Source organism: Canis lupus, chromosome 8, assembly GCF_048164855.1.
Source record: "Canis lupus baileyi chromosome 8, mCanLup2.hap1, whole genome shotgun sequence".
Classification (NCBI taxonomy): domain Eukaryota; kingdom Metazoa; phylum Chordata; class Mammalia; order Carnivora; family Canidae; genus Canis; species Canis lupus.
This window is the reverse complement of record NC_132845.1, coordinates 21,210,432-21,224,919: the sequence shown is the minus strand read 5'-3', so window position 1 is coordinate 21,224,919 and position 14,488 is coordinate 21,210,432. Positions and strand designations below refer to the sequence as shown.

Genomic DNA, 14,488 nt, shown 5'->3' with positions numbered 1-14,488 from the left:
CGAGAAAGTATTTATAGTCCACAGTAAAAATGTTTAATTGGCAAGAATAACTTTATTCATTATCTCTAGGAGCTAAAATCTTCATGTCCTACTGTGAAATATTTTAGAGTTATAAAATTTCATAGACTCAGTGCTTGAAATCTTAGTAGTACCCCACTTTACCCAAGGAGCTTTTACTGTGGCCTAATTTAGGATCTGTTGGTCATAGCCCAGAGCAGTGTAATAGGGGCTACCCTGTATCTAGACTGGGTCTTTCAGTGGAGTAAGAGATTAGTCTAGATCTTGTACTCTTTAAGCAAATATGTAGATCACCTTAGTATTAATTTCTTAATCTTGATATAAATAATAACTAATGTTCAACGATTTTATACTCCTTTCCAAAGTGACATGCTGAGAAAATACGTTTTGTATTTTGTATTGTACACAATCTATTTTACAAATAGATTTTGGACTATTCTTTTCTATAAGTCTTTAAAATATAAGTGATGTTCATGCTTTGTTTGGAGTCCTAATCGGAGGTTAGTAAGCTTATTGCCATGTTAAAAACATTTTAATTATGTTGCTTCAAAACTCTGATTACTGTTTTCTTAAACAAAGCAGTTATACTTTTTGTGTCCTCAAAATTAAGTACAATTGCCCTCATACATTCCCAGTGGGAATGTAAAACAGTACATCTGCTTTGGAAAAGTTTGACAGTTTCTTAAAAGTTAAGTGTAGAATTAGCATCCCGTCCAGCAATTCTGCTCCTTAGTATAAACTCAAGAGAATTAAAAACATAAGTCCACACAAACACTTTTACATAGATGTTCATAGCAGCATTTCCATAATAGCCAAAAAATGGAAACAATCCAGATTTCTGTCAACTAATGAATGGATAAATAAAATGTAGCATACACACACAATGGAATATTATTTGTCAAAGAAAGGGATGAACCTTGAAACATGATAAGTGAAAGAAGCTAATCATAAAAGGTCAGATATCATGTGATTCCATTGTTATGAAATGTTCAGAATAGACAAATCCACAGAGACAGAAAGTAGTCTAGTGGATGTCAGGGGCTGAGGGAGGGGAAATGTGGAGGGACTGCTAATGGGTATAGGGTTTCATTGTGGGGTGATGAAAATGTCCTGAAATTAGATCATGATGATGGTTGTACAATTCTGTGAATACTCTTAAATCCACTGACTAGTGTACGTTAAAAGGGTAAGTTTTATTGTTTGTGATTTATATTTTAGTAAAACTGTATAAAATTAAATATAATTGTGTATGGGACAAAATAGTTCTTACAGCATATGTTTTATTTCATTCTTTAAATTTAAAAATCCCAAATTTTCTCTTGCTTTAGAGAAACAACTCTTTTCCTGATGAAAATAACATTGCAAGGCTTCAGGAGGAGCTCATTGCTGTGAAACTGAGAGAAGCAGAAGCTATTATGGGATTGAAAGAACTGAGACAACAGGTCAAGGATTTAGAGGAACACTGGCAGGTATATCAGTATACTTTGCGCGCTTTTAAAAAGCAGGTGAAGCCTAAATGTTTAATTTGTATGAGTTTGAAGTGCTGATGATCATCATTAGGATTTGAGTTTAAAGTGAGACTCTTTAAATGCAAAAATATGAAGGCATTTATAAATTGAAAGAACCTTTAAGCTGTTTCTTCCTTTTTAATTCATATAATTAAAAAGATAAAATAGAGATCAACTCAAGTTGTTGTTATTGTACCATTGTGATTTATGTAACTTCTTCTAATGAAGAGAAAAGAAAATTTTCCTTTATATAGGACATTTTTCTGTTGATATTAAATCCATTGGTCAGTATGAAACAGCAGGATGACACCAATATAAATTTGTCTATACATTTGTAAACTGTTTTGAAAATTGGTTGTTTCACAAAATCAGGCATTTATATGCCCACAGATTTTTTCACATATGAGGAAAAGTGCTGATAAGGAACCAAAAAACAGAATCTAGAAACAGGAGAGGAAAATAAAAAACACTATATATCATTTCAGATTAGTGACTTTGGTTTGAATTTTGGGGTAGGGTTACCTCTAGCAAAGATTGAAATTAGTCCTTGATATTGCCACAACATTTTTCTTTTTTCCCAGAAGTATCAGGCAGCAATAAACTGTAAATTAAAAACAAAACCGATGCTTCACCATGGATACTTTGAGAACATTTCTAATATTCCTTAATTCATGAATGGCCCCGTTTTTTCTTTTCTTGGGATTTCATTAAAAATTTGGAAATCTGTCATAATAAATTTAGGGTGAAAATTGTGTTCTATACAATGATCCACAGTATAAACAGATTTGAACTATATCTGAGCTTGTATTTCAGGTCTGCCACTTACTGGCTATATTGACCTTTCTGAAGTTACTTAATCATCATTTCCATTTTCTGACCTGTATAATGAAGATAATAGTACATAACTATTAAAGTTTTCTGGGGATTAAATAAAATAATGTATATATAGTGCTAAATATAGTACTGGACATGAAATAAGTTCCAGGAAAGTTAGCTCTTATTTTGATACTGGGAATATTTGTTGCAATATAATTTTTTCTGTCTTTTAGCGCCACTTAGCTCGTACTACTGGGAGATGGAAAGACCCACCTAAGAAAAATGCTGTAAATGAGTTACAGGATGAACTGATGACCATTCGACTTAGAGAAGCTGAAACTCAGGCAGAAATAAGAGAAATTAAACAAAGGATGATGGAAATGGAAACACAGGTATGATGGGAAAGCCCAGTACCTTTAAAAAATGGCCATTAGCGTGGGACACCTGAGTAGCTCCATTGGTTAAACTTTGGACTCTTGATTTTGGCTCAGGTTATGACCTTAGGAGTACAGGTGTGGAGCCTTCTTAAGATTCTCCCCCCTCCCCCCTTAAAAAAAAACATCATGAGCAGGTCAAAATCTATGCACAGGTTATATCATCTCTAGAATAGGTGTAGAATAGATATAAAAGATGGATATATGAAACTGTCTAGACTATAATTTCCTAGCCCAAATGAAAACCGCTAAAAATTGTAGTCTTTGATATCAGAGATTTTAATGTTTTCTTTGACCCAATCGGCAAAGTTTAAGCACGTCATAAAACTGTATTTAACTTGTTGCCTTATTGCACAAGTTGAGAGGAAATATTCATGTAGAGCAAAATTTCTCAACCTTGATTCTTAAGATTTTGAACCAGGTAATTCTTTATTTGGGGGACTGGCCTATGCATTGTAGGGTGTTTACCAGTATCGCTGTCCTCTACCCACTAGATCCAATTTCACTGTACTCCCCACCCCAGGTTGTGATGACCAAAAGCATCTCCACACATTGCCAAATGTCCTTAGGGGACATAATTGCCCCTGGTTGAGAATAATTGGCGTAGAATATAATGTGAATGATGCTTCCGTATGTGTAATGTGGTGACTCTGAGCAGTTAATTCCAAATTTATACTTCTTTTTTCTCAAGTCTCCCCTTTCTGTAATAAATTCTATCTTAAATATACTTGATTTAAGATCTGCAAAATTCTTTTAATGGAACTCACTTGCGTTATAAAGTATATTTAATTTTTATGTGGTACATTTGTGTGGACCATATTCTTTCTGTATTCTCTGTAATGTTAGTTGGTTTTCTAAGTACTTAGTCAGTAGGGGGCATAGTTAACTCACGTATCATTCTGTATACCTATAGGTAAAATTGTCTGAACTTGAATATGGTCACACGAATCTGTAAATCCTTTAGGTTAAACAATATACCTTGTTTTACACTGTTCAAAGTTATTTTCTTGTATTTTTCATTATAATTAAAAATAACAGTAAAATTTTGAAAAGTAGAAATCTAGCTTCTGGGACACCTGGATGGCTCAGTGGTTGAGCATCTGTGTGCCTTTGGCTTATGGCATGATCCTGGGGTCCTGGGGTTGATTCCCACATTGGGCTTCCTGCATGGCGCCTGCTTCTCCCTCTGCCTGGGTCTCTGCCTCTCTGTGTCTCTCATGAATAAATGAATAAAATCTGAAAAAAAAAAAAAAAAGAAATCTAGCTTTTGTATTGGGAAGTTTTATTTCATAAAAGATTTTTATCTCCTTGTACACACATTAAAGATGCAATACAGCCTTTAAGCCTATATTCAGGGTTTTTATCGTTCTTTTTTTTTTTAAAGACTTTATCTAATTTGAGAGAGAGATCATGAGAGCACACAAGCAGGGGGAGAGGGAAAGGGGAGAAGCAGGCCTCCCACCAAGCAGGGAGCCCAAGGCAGGCTCAATCCCAGGACCCGGGGGTCATGACCTGAGCAGAAGGCAAACGCTTAAATGACGGAGCCACCCAGGCACCCCTAGGTTTTATTTCAAAGTGGTGAACGAATCAAATTCACAAACATCGTTTTGAGAACTTTTGAATACAAACCACCGTCCAGCCATTAGAAAACTTAGCACATGGGAATCAGGCATGCACAAAATACATTTATTATAATTCACTATATTACATGATGGTTGTTAAATAATCATTTCACACTATATGTAAATCAAGTCATTATTCTGTATACCTTAGACTTACACAGCACTATATATATCAATTATATCTCAATAAAATTGGAAAATGTATAATTTTGAAATTTGGTAATTAAAGAGTTCAATAGAAATTGCTATGGAAAATAGGAGGGGAAAATAAATTCCAACTAGAAAGTTTAGGGAAAAGCTTGAACAATTTGTACTTTGAATTGTACCTAAGAGTGATTTTGAATGGATTTTGCTGGAAGAGGAATGGCATAAGGCACTTTTTCCTAAATGCCAGTGCTCGAACTAGTGATGGTCCATACAGAGCATCCAGATTAAGAGATTTGTCCTTGTTGATACATGTAGTTTCAATTCCTTAATTTTAGAAAATTTTAGTGCCTTTTAGAAAATGCCGAGGAAGTACATCTTAGTTTATTGAACCACACTCTTCTTTCTGTGTGCCAGTTTTTGCTATTACAGATAGTGCTGTTCTGAACATTCTTGCACATATTTCCTAGTGGATAGCTCTAAGAGTTTCTTCAGGACAGAGTTTTTTTTTTTTTTTTTTTTTAATACCATAAACCTCTTTGGCAGTCTGGAGCCTCTGGACTCTTTCTCAAAAATAATGGTTTTTTAATGCATAAAGTAAAATACATAGGACTGCAAAGCAAACTAGTTATATTGAGGTACAGTTGTCAATATACAGGTACAGAGATGTACACAACGCATTCACATGGCTGGATTCAGGTTTTTAATATTTTGGATTTTTTTGTACCTAAGTTAAAATGTACAATTTTTCTTTTGGGGGAGGCTTTTACTAGTTTCAATAGAAAGGTTATAAAAAGCTCATGGAATTAATTGGATTGTATTTTATCTTTTTTTGTTATAGTTTATAAAATACTATCTAAGATTTGAATTACTTGTCACTTCAGTATTTACTGGAATCCATTCCTTTAAACAGTGTTATCTTTTTGTTTTGTTTTGTGTGAATAGTAACTATCAATCCTACTTACTGAAAAGTTACAAGTCTTTTCAGGTTTTCTGTTTTTTTGTCTTGAGTCTGGTTTGGTAAGTTAATGTTTCCCTTCCATTTCATCTAAATTTTCAAATTTATCACTTAGAGTTGTTCAGAGTAGTTTTTAAAGAAATATCCTTTCTTTCTACTGGATCAATATTTGTCTCTTTTTTCATTTCTAATAGTGTTTATTTGTGCCTGTGTATTTTCTTGGAAAGACACAGAAGTTGACCATATTTTTTAGAAACTTGCCATTTTTAATATTTCTAAAGACTGGGGGCAAAAAAAAAAAAAAAAAAAAGGCTGGGGGCAGCCCGGGTGGCTCAGCTGTTTAGAGCCTGCCTTCGGCCCAGGGCATGATCCTGGAGTCCCAGGATCGAGTCCCATGTCGGGCTCCCTGCATGGAGCCTGCTTCTCCCTCTGCCTGTGTCTCTGCCTCTCTCTCTCTGTGTCTCTCTCATGAATAAATAAATAAAATCTTAAAAAAATATATATTTCGAAAGACTGGGTTTTTAGTTTTTTTGGTCCTCCATGTTAATACCATTGTTTTCTGTATAATTTAGTTCTATTCCTTATATTCTTTTATTATATGTTGCTTGGGTTTCATCTTTTTCCCCTTTGTTTGTACTCCTATTATGTTTTCTTTTATTTCCAGAAGTATAGATTAGTAGTTTATGTCATTATGTTAACTAACTTGCTTTGTGGTCACAGAATGTGGTCTGTAGAGTCTTATATTAGATCAAACTTCTTAATTATTTAATGTATCTTAAATATATTTAATGTATTGTTTGTATTTTCTATATCCTTCCTAGTTTTTGTGTGTGTCACCTTATCTTTGAAATACTAACTAGTAGATATTTTCTGTTGTGATTATGGATTTGTTTATTTCTCCTCAGAATAATAATTTTTTTTGGCTTAAAATATTCTGAGCCTCTTTTAGAAGGACATACAAATATATAATTGTTATTTCTTTTGTGGTAAAATGAATCTCACTATATACTAATCCTCTTTATCCTTCATGATGCATTTTGATTTAGTCTGTTCATCTTAACATAGTTATTTAAGCTGTTTGTTGTTTAGCATTTGCCTTAATATATCTTTTCCATCCTTTAAATTCCAACCTATTTATTATATTCTGATGAACTTCATATAGGTATGTATTTTTAAAAATCCAGTCTGACAAATGATCATACAACTCTGTGAATATACAAAACCACTGAAGTATAGGTACACTTTAGGTGAATTTTATGATGTGGACATCCCAATAAAGCTATAAAAATGCAGTCTCGGTCTCTTTTAGCTGTCATGTGTAGTACATGTTTGATGATTCAGTTTGGATTAATATTTATCAGCTTGCTGCCTATCCTCTCTTTGTTCCATTATCTGTATTTTTTTTCTTCTTTTTTCTACTTTCTCTTGGGTTTTGGGCATTTATTATAATTACGTTTTATCTCCACAATTGTCTTTATTTATACTCCGTACATTTTTTTCTTTTTTACTAGTTTCTTTAGGTTTTTCAATATACATCTAACCAGAGCTTGTCTTCAAATAATATTGTACCTTTCACATGTAATAAGGACCTTTCAACAGTATATTCCCAGTTCTTCCCCCTTTCTTTGTGCTATTGTTCTCATATATTTTACATATAGTCAACCATGTCATGTGCTACTAATTTTGCTTTAATCATTACCTTTCAGAGAAATTTTTAAAAATTTTAACATTTTCCCTTCAATTATTGCATTTTGGCATTTTATTTTTTTGTATAGATTTGCGTTTCTGTCTGGTGGCATATTCCTATTGCTTAAAGAACTTCCTTTAACATTTTTGTACTGCTGGTTAGCTGGCAGTACTTTTATTTCTTTGGGAAAGTATTTCTTCAATTTTAAAATGCATATTTGCTGGATATTGTATTTGGAGTTGTTTCTTGTTTTTCTTCAATGGTGTAAGTTATTCTTCTTGTCAGAAACCATGCAAGCCAGAATTCTGGTTTTTTCATCTGCATGTAATGTGTTTGACCCTCTGGTTACCCTTAAGGTTATCTCTTGTTTTTAGGAGCTTAAAGATGAAATGACTTGTTTTTTGTTTTGTTGTTTTCTGTTTTTTGTTTTTTGTTTTTTTTTGCTTTGTTTTTATCCTGAGTTTCTTGGCCCTATGTATTTGTGCCTGTCATGAAACTTGAAAAATTCTTGGTTATTCTTTCTTCAAATATTTCTTCTGCCCTATCCATACTCTTTTCTCCTTCTGGGATTCCCATTACACATATGTTAGATTATTTTATATTAATGGTAACTCTTGGATGATCTGTTCTTTTTTTCCCCCTCATTATTTGTTCTTTTTGCATTTCAGAATCTATTGACTTAAATATTTATATTGACTTATCATTAAGTTCACTGATTCTTCCACTCTGTGAGTAGTCTAATGAGCCATTGAAGGCATTCTTCACATCTACTACTGTGTTTTTTCATTTCTAGCATTTCCATTTGATTCTTTTAGTTTTTATTTCTCTGCTGATAGTAATTATGTGATCTTGCATGCTTTTCACTTTTTTCTTAGAGCCTTTAGCATATTAATCACAGTTATTATAAGTTCCCTGTCAGGCAATTTTAATATCTGTGTCATATGTGAGGCTAATTCTGTTGATTACTTTGTCTCTTGGTAGTGTTTTGTTTTTTCTTATCTTTTCCTATGCTTTGTAATTTTTTGTTGAAAACTGAATATCTTGTGTAGGACAATAGACTTAGGTAAGTAGTTTTTATGCCTGGAAATGGGCATACCTTTTCCTCTGCTAGGCCTTTAATGTGGGGGATTTGAGTTAATACAGTCAGGAGTTGGGCTGGGTTTGAGGTTTGTTGTTTCTGTGGTTACCCTCATTGCACCACAGGCTTCAAATTCCTCTAGCATGATCTTATTTTTAGAATGGGGGCTGGTTTGCCAGAGGGTTTTCTTAGTGTCTTTAGGTCTTCCATTTGCACAGCACTTCAGAGATTCAGTATTCAGAAGTGTTCCACTATTACTTTTTACAGGAAGTTGGAGGGGCAGAAGTGTTGCCCATTTTTCTAATAAAGCCTTAGTCTTAGGTTGCATAGTGTCCCTGGATCTAGAGTGTTTGACTTTCTTGGTGCTCCTGCCCTACCACCAGCCATAGTCCTAGGTCCACAATATCGTCCTGTCCCTTCCTCACATGTAGTGGTTTCTCCAGTGCTCTAAGGTCAATAGTGTTTTTTGCCCCATTTCAAGCTTATGTTCCCTAGAGGAGACAAGCAAGGTTTAATGCTTCTTTCGCATTGGCTGTTATTCTCCTCCCTCAAGCCTGCGCAATGGAGATCTCTTTTTCAAGACTCTCATCTGTCTTTTTTGTGTGGTCCATGAAGAAAAAGTGTGTAAGAGCTTGTGAACTTTCCTGCTCCCTTAGGCTCCACACTCTCTAGCCAGTCAACACTTGGTCTCTACCAATTTGATTATATTCTGGCTGAATTATTCTTAACAGCTTTGGCTTCATCTGTCTTGTCTGTCCTTATATTTTAGGGATAGTTAATTGCCTTGTGACCTCACCTCTCTGATTTCAAGAGAAGTCATGAATTTAGATTTTGGCTTGCCTTTTTTTTTTTTTTTTTTTTAATTGAAAGAGTGAGAATAATGTTCTTTCTATTCTACAACCACATCAGGAATCCAAACTCTTTATTATAATGTATTTTAAATTGTTTTCTTTTTTTATTCCCTTTTTTCTATTTTTCCCTCCCTTTTTATTGGATTAATTTAGATGATGTTTCTTTTTCTGCTACTGGTTTGACTTTTATAATTCCTTTTCTGTTAGCGTTTGTTACCTATGTAATAAAAAATAAAAAATGCTCACCTGACTGAACAAAGTTTGATGTTGATAATTATCCCCATCTTCCTTCGAAGTTATGTAAGGGCCTTGGAAGATCTTCATGTGCTCTTCTTTCATTTTCCAATCTTATATCTTACTATTATTGTACATCTTTTTTATATCTCCAAATTACGAGACATTATTGCTTTGTGGAGTCAGTGCTTATTTGGATTTGTCTGCCTGTTTGCTGAGTTTTTGCTCTTTAACAGTTTTCTTTCCAATTTCAATCATGAGTTGTAAAGTCTCACTTTCTTAACAGTAAATATACTTTTTTTTCTCACTTTTATATGATAGTTTATTTGAATACACTAAAGTAGGATGAAATTTAGTTTTTAAAGCACTACAGATTTTTCCTGTTGCAATGTCTATTGCATATTTCACCTTCCCTTTTCACAGATCCTCAGTTTTGCCCTTGATTTGCATCTTCGTTAGCATTGTTTTGTTAAAGTGTGTCTTAGTGAGGGTTTATTTGTATTTATCCTGTTTGGGACTAGTTGTGCTTCCCAAAATGTAGATTCTTATATATATCTTTATCAGTTGTAAAAACTGTCAACTATAGTCAACTCTTAGACAATCATATCTTACCTTTTTCTTTGTTTTCTGTTTTATCGTGAAACCCCCCCATTGGGTGTATTTTGTAACTCCTTACTCTCTTCTATGTTTTCTGACCTCTTCTGGAACACTTTTTTTTTTCAGTGTAGCTAATCACCTACTTAACCCTTTAATTTTTAAACATTATTGGCCACATTAACTTCTAGAAATTGTATTTGATTATTTTTCAGATTTTCTAAATGTGGGGTTTTTAAAAGATATTTATTCATTTGAGAGAAAGAGAGAGAGAGAGAGAGCATGCATGCATGAGTTGGGGAGGAGCAGAAGGAGAGGGACAACTGACTGAGGCCCCTGGTGCAGGGCTCCATCCCACAACCCTGAGTTTATGAAGTGAAACGAAATCAAGAATTGGAAGCTTAACCAATTAGCTACCCAGGCGCCCCCAAATTTGCTAAATGTTTTTTGATAATTAGTTGTTCTTTGCTTAGGTTTTTGCTCTCTCTTTTTATGCCTAATAATTTTAAATAAACTGTTTCATATAAATCCTTACATGATTATTTTCCAACTAGAGTTTTTAAAAAATCTATTCTTTTGTCCTGTTGTCTACAATTTCTCACTCATTGTCAATTTTCAGTTTTGCTTATGTGTGGAGTTTTATAATTTTGGGTCATAGACTTGTATTGAGGGGTGGGAGGAAGAGTTCTCTCTGTGAGAATTCTTTGAAGCTTATGTTGAAGGTATGTCCTTCTGAAGTATTTAGTGGTAGGAAAGAAGACAGTAAAAAGAAGTTGTGGAACATTTTGAATCTAAGCACTAAGTACTTGAGTACTAAGAAGTTCATTATTTTGTAGACAGGAAGATGAATAAAACTAAAGATGAAGAAACTCAGAAGTGGTAGAAAGTTTTGGACCTTAAGTCTATTCTATGATGCAGATTTTTAAAAATCAAGGCAGGGTTCTTTTTATTGAATGAGGTAGAATAGTTATAATAAAAGTAACAACCCAGAATTTATTAAGTATCTGTTTAATTTCAGACATTATATGAGACTCCTTTCATAAACTTTTCTCATATGATTCTTAAAACACAGCCTTTAAAGTCAAGTAGTAGTTTCTGTGCTTATACCAGTGTACTGAAATTTGTTGGGATTAGATAAGTTTAGCAAGGTTGAAAAACTGTAAAATGAGGAGCCAGATTTTCATCTTTGGTTATAAAATCCCTACTGTTTCTTTCAGACCCCTAATAGAATATTTTGGGGTTAAGAGAAACAGGCTACGTGAAACCTACATGGGGAAACTACCTCATGTCAGCCAATTTAAGGCCTATATATATATTTTTAGTATGTTCTATAATTGTAACACATTAAATAGCTAGCATTCATTGAGTTCTTTCTATATATTAAGCTCTGTTCCATGTGATCTCTCATTTAATACTGAAGACAATCAAATGCGAAATAGGAAGTATTTTTATATACATTTTTCAAATGAGGAAATAGACTCAAATATTATAACTGGTTTGCCTAATCATCAGATAAAACGTCAGAATTCAAAACCAATTCATGCTCCATAAAAAGACTGTTCTGTATGTTAGAGGAATATAGAACTGCCTATGACAAATTTCATGACACCAAGGATTTTACAGTTCAGTATATGGTGATGGTACTTTTCAATTCGTCTGTGCTTTCTTTTGGAAACTGGAAACATTCTGTGTAAACATTCTTAAAGTTTGTAGATACGTATTGTATAAACAGAAAATTAGGAAGAGTTTGTAATATAGACCTTAAGTATTCTTTTGGATGACTTGATTTTTAAGCCTGTTTTATAACTTTTTTTTTAGTATTGAACAATTAAATAAAAAATAGTAAATATAAAAAATTCAACTGTAACTAATATCATTTTATAAAATAGGGAGATAGAAATTTGTAGGTTTTTTGGAGTCTTTAGTGTCTGAGTATTTACATTTTTAATTATTAGAATCAGATCAATAGTAACCATCTTCGAAGAGCAGAACAAGAGGTGATCAGTCTACACGAGAAGGTGCAATATCTTTCAGCACAGAACAAAGGACTGCTTACTCAATTAAGTGAAGCAAAACGCAAACAAGCAGAGATTGAATGCAAGGTAAATATATCAGCTACCTATTGTTTTTGTCAATGTAATAATGCCTTTTTGTTTTGTCTCTTCATTATTTAAAACCAAATAAAACCAAAAAGAGCTAGTTTTTTTCCCCCCACTTTTCCTGAACTGGGTTTAGTGGTTGCTTTCAGACAGGGTTAGCTCATCTTGCTGTGAGGTGGATTTCAGGCAGGAAACCTCATTTTCACCCACTTGGTTAAATGCCAGTGTAGGAAATTAAGTTAAACAAGTAGTTGAAAATTGCTATCTTTCTGCAATTTTTCTTTTGACTTATAACCCTTTAAAAGAAAAGCTTTTAAAATTGCAACCAAAAATATAGGTGATTTAGAGAGGTGTGTGAAGTGTTTGGATTTATAAAGCATCGAAAAGTATTTGAATGCAAGTAAATTTTTTTAAAAATCAATTTACAGTACAACAGTGGTGAGAGAGTAAGGGGGATAAGGAGTGGGGTGGGATGAGGAGGGAGGTGGAAGGAGAGTGTTAGAGAAAGAAATAACTGAAGAGATGACTATGGTCTGAGCATTAGAGTAGATTACTGAGGAGTAGTTACGGGATTTTAAAAATAAACTAGATATCCATCTTTTCATGATAGGACAGCAGGAATGATGCTCTTTAAAGATTCCAGCCTTATTATTCTATGATAAGAAATAAGACTTTCAATGGTACATATGAAGCTGTAATTCCATCAACTTGTTCTGGTGTCATTAAAAACCAAGAATGAAGCTTGAGTGGTTTATCAGTGTCACTGAAATCCAGAGATGAAATTACATCCTAATAAATATGCATGGATGTTGCAGTTTACACTGACAGAAATCTGTAGGCAGTACTGAAATTTGTACTAACTTAAAATTAGTCCCTTTAGAAGGATATGACTAATTTAAAAATAAAATTATGTGACATGAGGTTATATCAGTTTGATTTGCCCTTCTAATATGTGACTGAATTTTCATGATGTCATATTGTCTGTGCTGATTTATTTTTAACAAAGAGCTAAACTTAGTCTTTTTTCATTATTGGTGTAAGTTTTCCTTAAACATAGGTTGTTCACACTGTTACTGGATTTAATATTCCTTCTCAAATGCTTTAGCACCTTTTAAGCAAAGTGTTCTTTGGAAATAATCTATGGGATTTGCTGATAAAAAATATATATTCTTTTGAATTTAACTAATGGACTCAGATTCCGAATTTTAGAAAATTTTAAGAACCATTATGAACTTTTATTTAATTTTTAGAAGTTCATTAATAATTCTGTGAAATATGTTATAGATGCTGACTTTGATATCTCCCCGTATTTACCCTTTGTATTGATTTATTCAATATTTTATAATACCTTTTGCAGATTTTGAGAATGACCAGTGTGTGCATTGTTACCGTAGCACCTAGTACATTGTAATTAAGTATTTTACCTTGTTACACTTGAACAGTTCAGGAACAAACCCTAACTTTTTCAAGGAAGTTAGTCCTTCAATTATAGAAACTCTGATTCGTTTTCATTCAGATATTTTTAAAGATTTTATTTATTTGAGAGAGCACGAGTTGGGAGAAGGGGCAGAGGGAGAGGGAGAAGCAGACTCTACTAAGCAGAGAGGCCAACTCAGGGCTTTATCCCAGGACCCTGGGATCCTGACCTGAGCCAAAGGCAGGTATTTAACTGAGCCACCAAGAGCCCCTCATTGAGTTTTATATTATTATAGTATAATTTGTTGATAAGTAATTATTAAATTTCATTTTATTTTTAGTTCATTTATTTTTCATTATCAGGATATTGTTTTTAATATTAATGTTATTTCCCCCTCTATTACTGAATTTGAATGTTTCCACTTAAAGGTGAAAATAGTGTAAGTCTGTCATCTCCAATATGAAAATTCAAAACACTGAAGCCCAAGCGTTTTTCATAAATTTCACACAAATTCATTTGAATGGCCATTTATAGTTTTTATTTTATCCCACTTTGTATAGATATTTATACTTTATGGTTTCTTTGTGTTTAGCATTGAACATAGTATTTCATTATGGATGCTGCCACTGGATCATATTAATGTATGGTTTATGTACCTTATTATTTTTCTAAAATCTAAAAATTCTGAAATTCCATGACATACCTAGCCCCCAAGATTTTAGTAATGAGATTGTGGAATTTTCTATATAAATCTAAGTTTGAAGATTATAGAAAGATTTTATATTCTCTGGTTCTATATATATATGGATATACCAACATAGATCTCTATATATCCATGAGAAAAGATATATTAATTCATATATAAATTTGTAAAATTGTATGATAAGTGATTTTAAGTGAAGAAAATAAAAATATTATACTTTGATTATAATACTGTGCATATATGGAATAATGACAGGAAGGGAGCTTGAAGAAAAGAAATCTGGTGCTTATATGTAATATAAACTTAAATACCTTAATACATACAC

The 14,488-nt window shown here is 33.0% G+C and overlaps 1 protein-coding gene across 11 annotated transcripts in view; it reads left to right on the top strand.

Annotated features, from left to right (window-relative positions):
- Positions 1-14,488, top strand: part of EVI5 (ecotropic viral integration site 5) — a 194,765-nt gene that overhangs the window by 116,054 nt on the left and 64,223 nt on the right. For 10 of the 11 annotated variants that reach the window (XM_072834513.1, XM_072834509.1, XM_072834511.1 and 7 more), the window contains 3 exons: positions 1,347-1,487; positions 2,576-2,734; positions 11,900-12,046. In XM_072834513.1, the coding sequence (XP_072690614.1) occupies positions 1,347-1,487; positions 2,576-2,734; positions 11,900-12,046 (447 nt within the window). The remainder of the gene's footprint in view (positions 1-1,346; positions 1,488-2,575; positions 2,735-11,899; positions 12,047-14,488) is intronic. The other variant, XM_072834515.1, reaches the window with a different exon arrangement.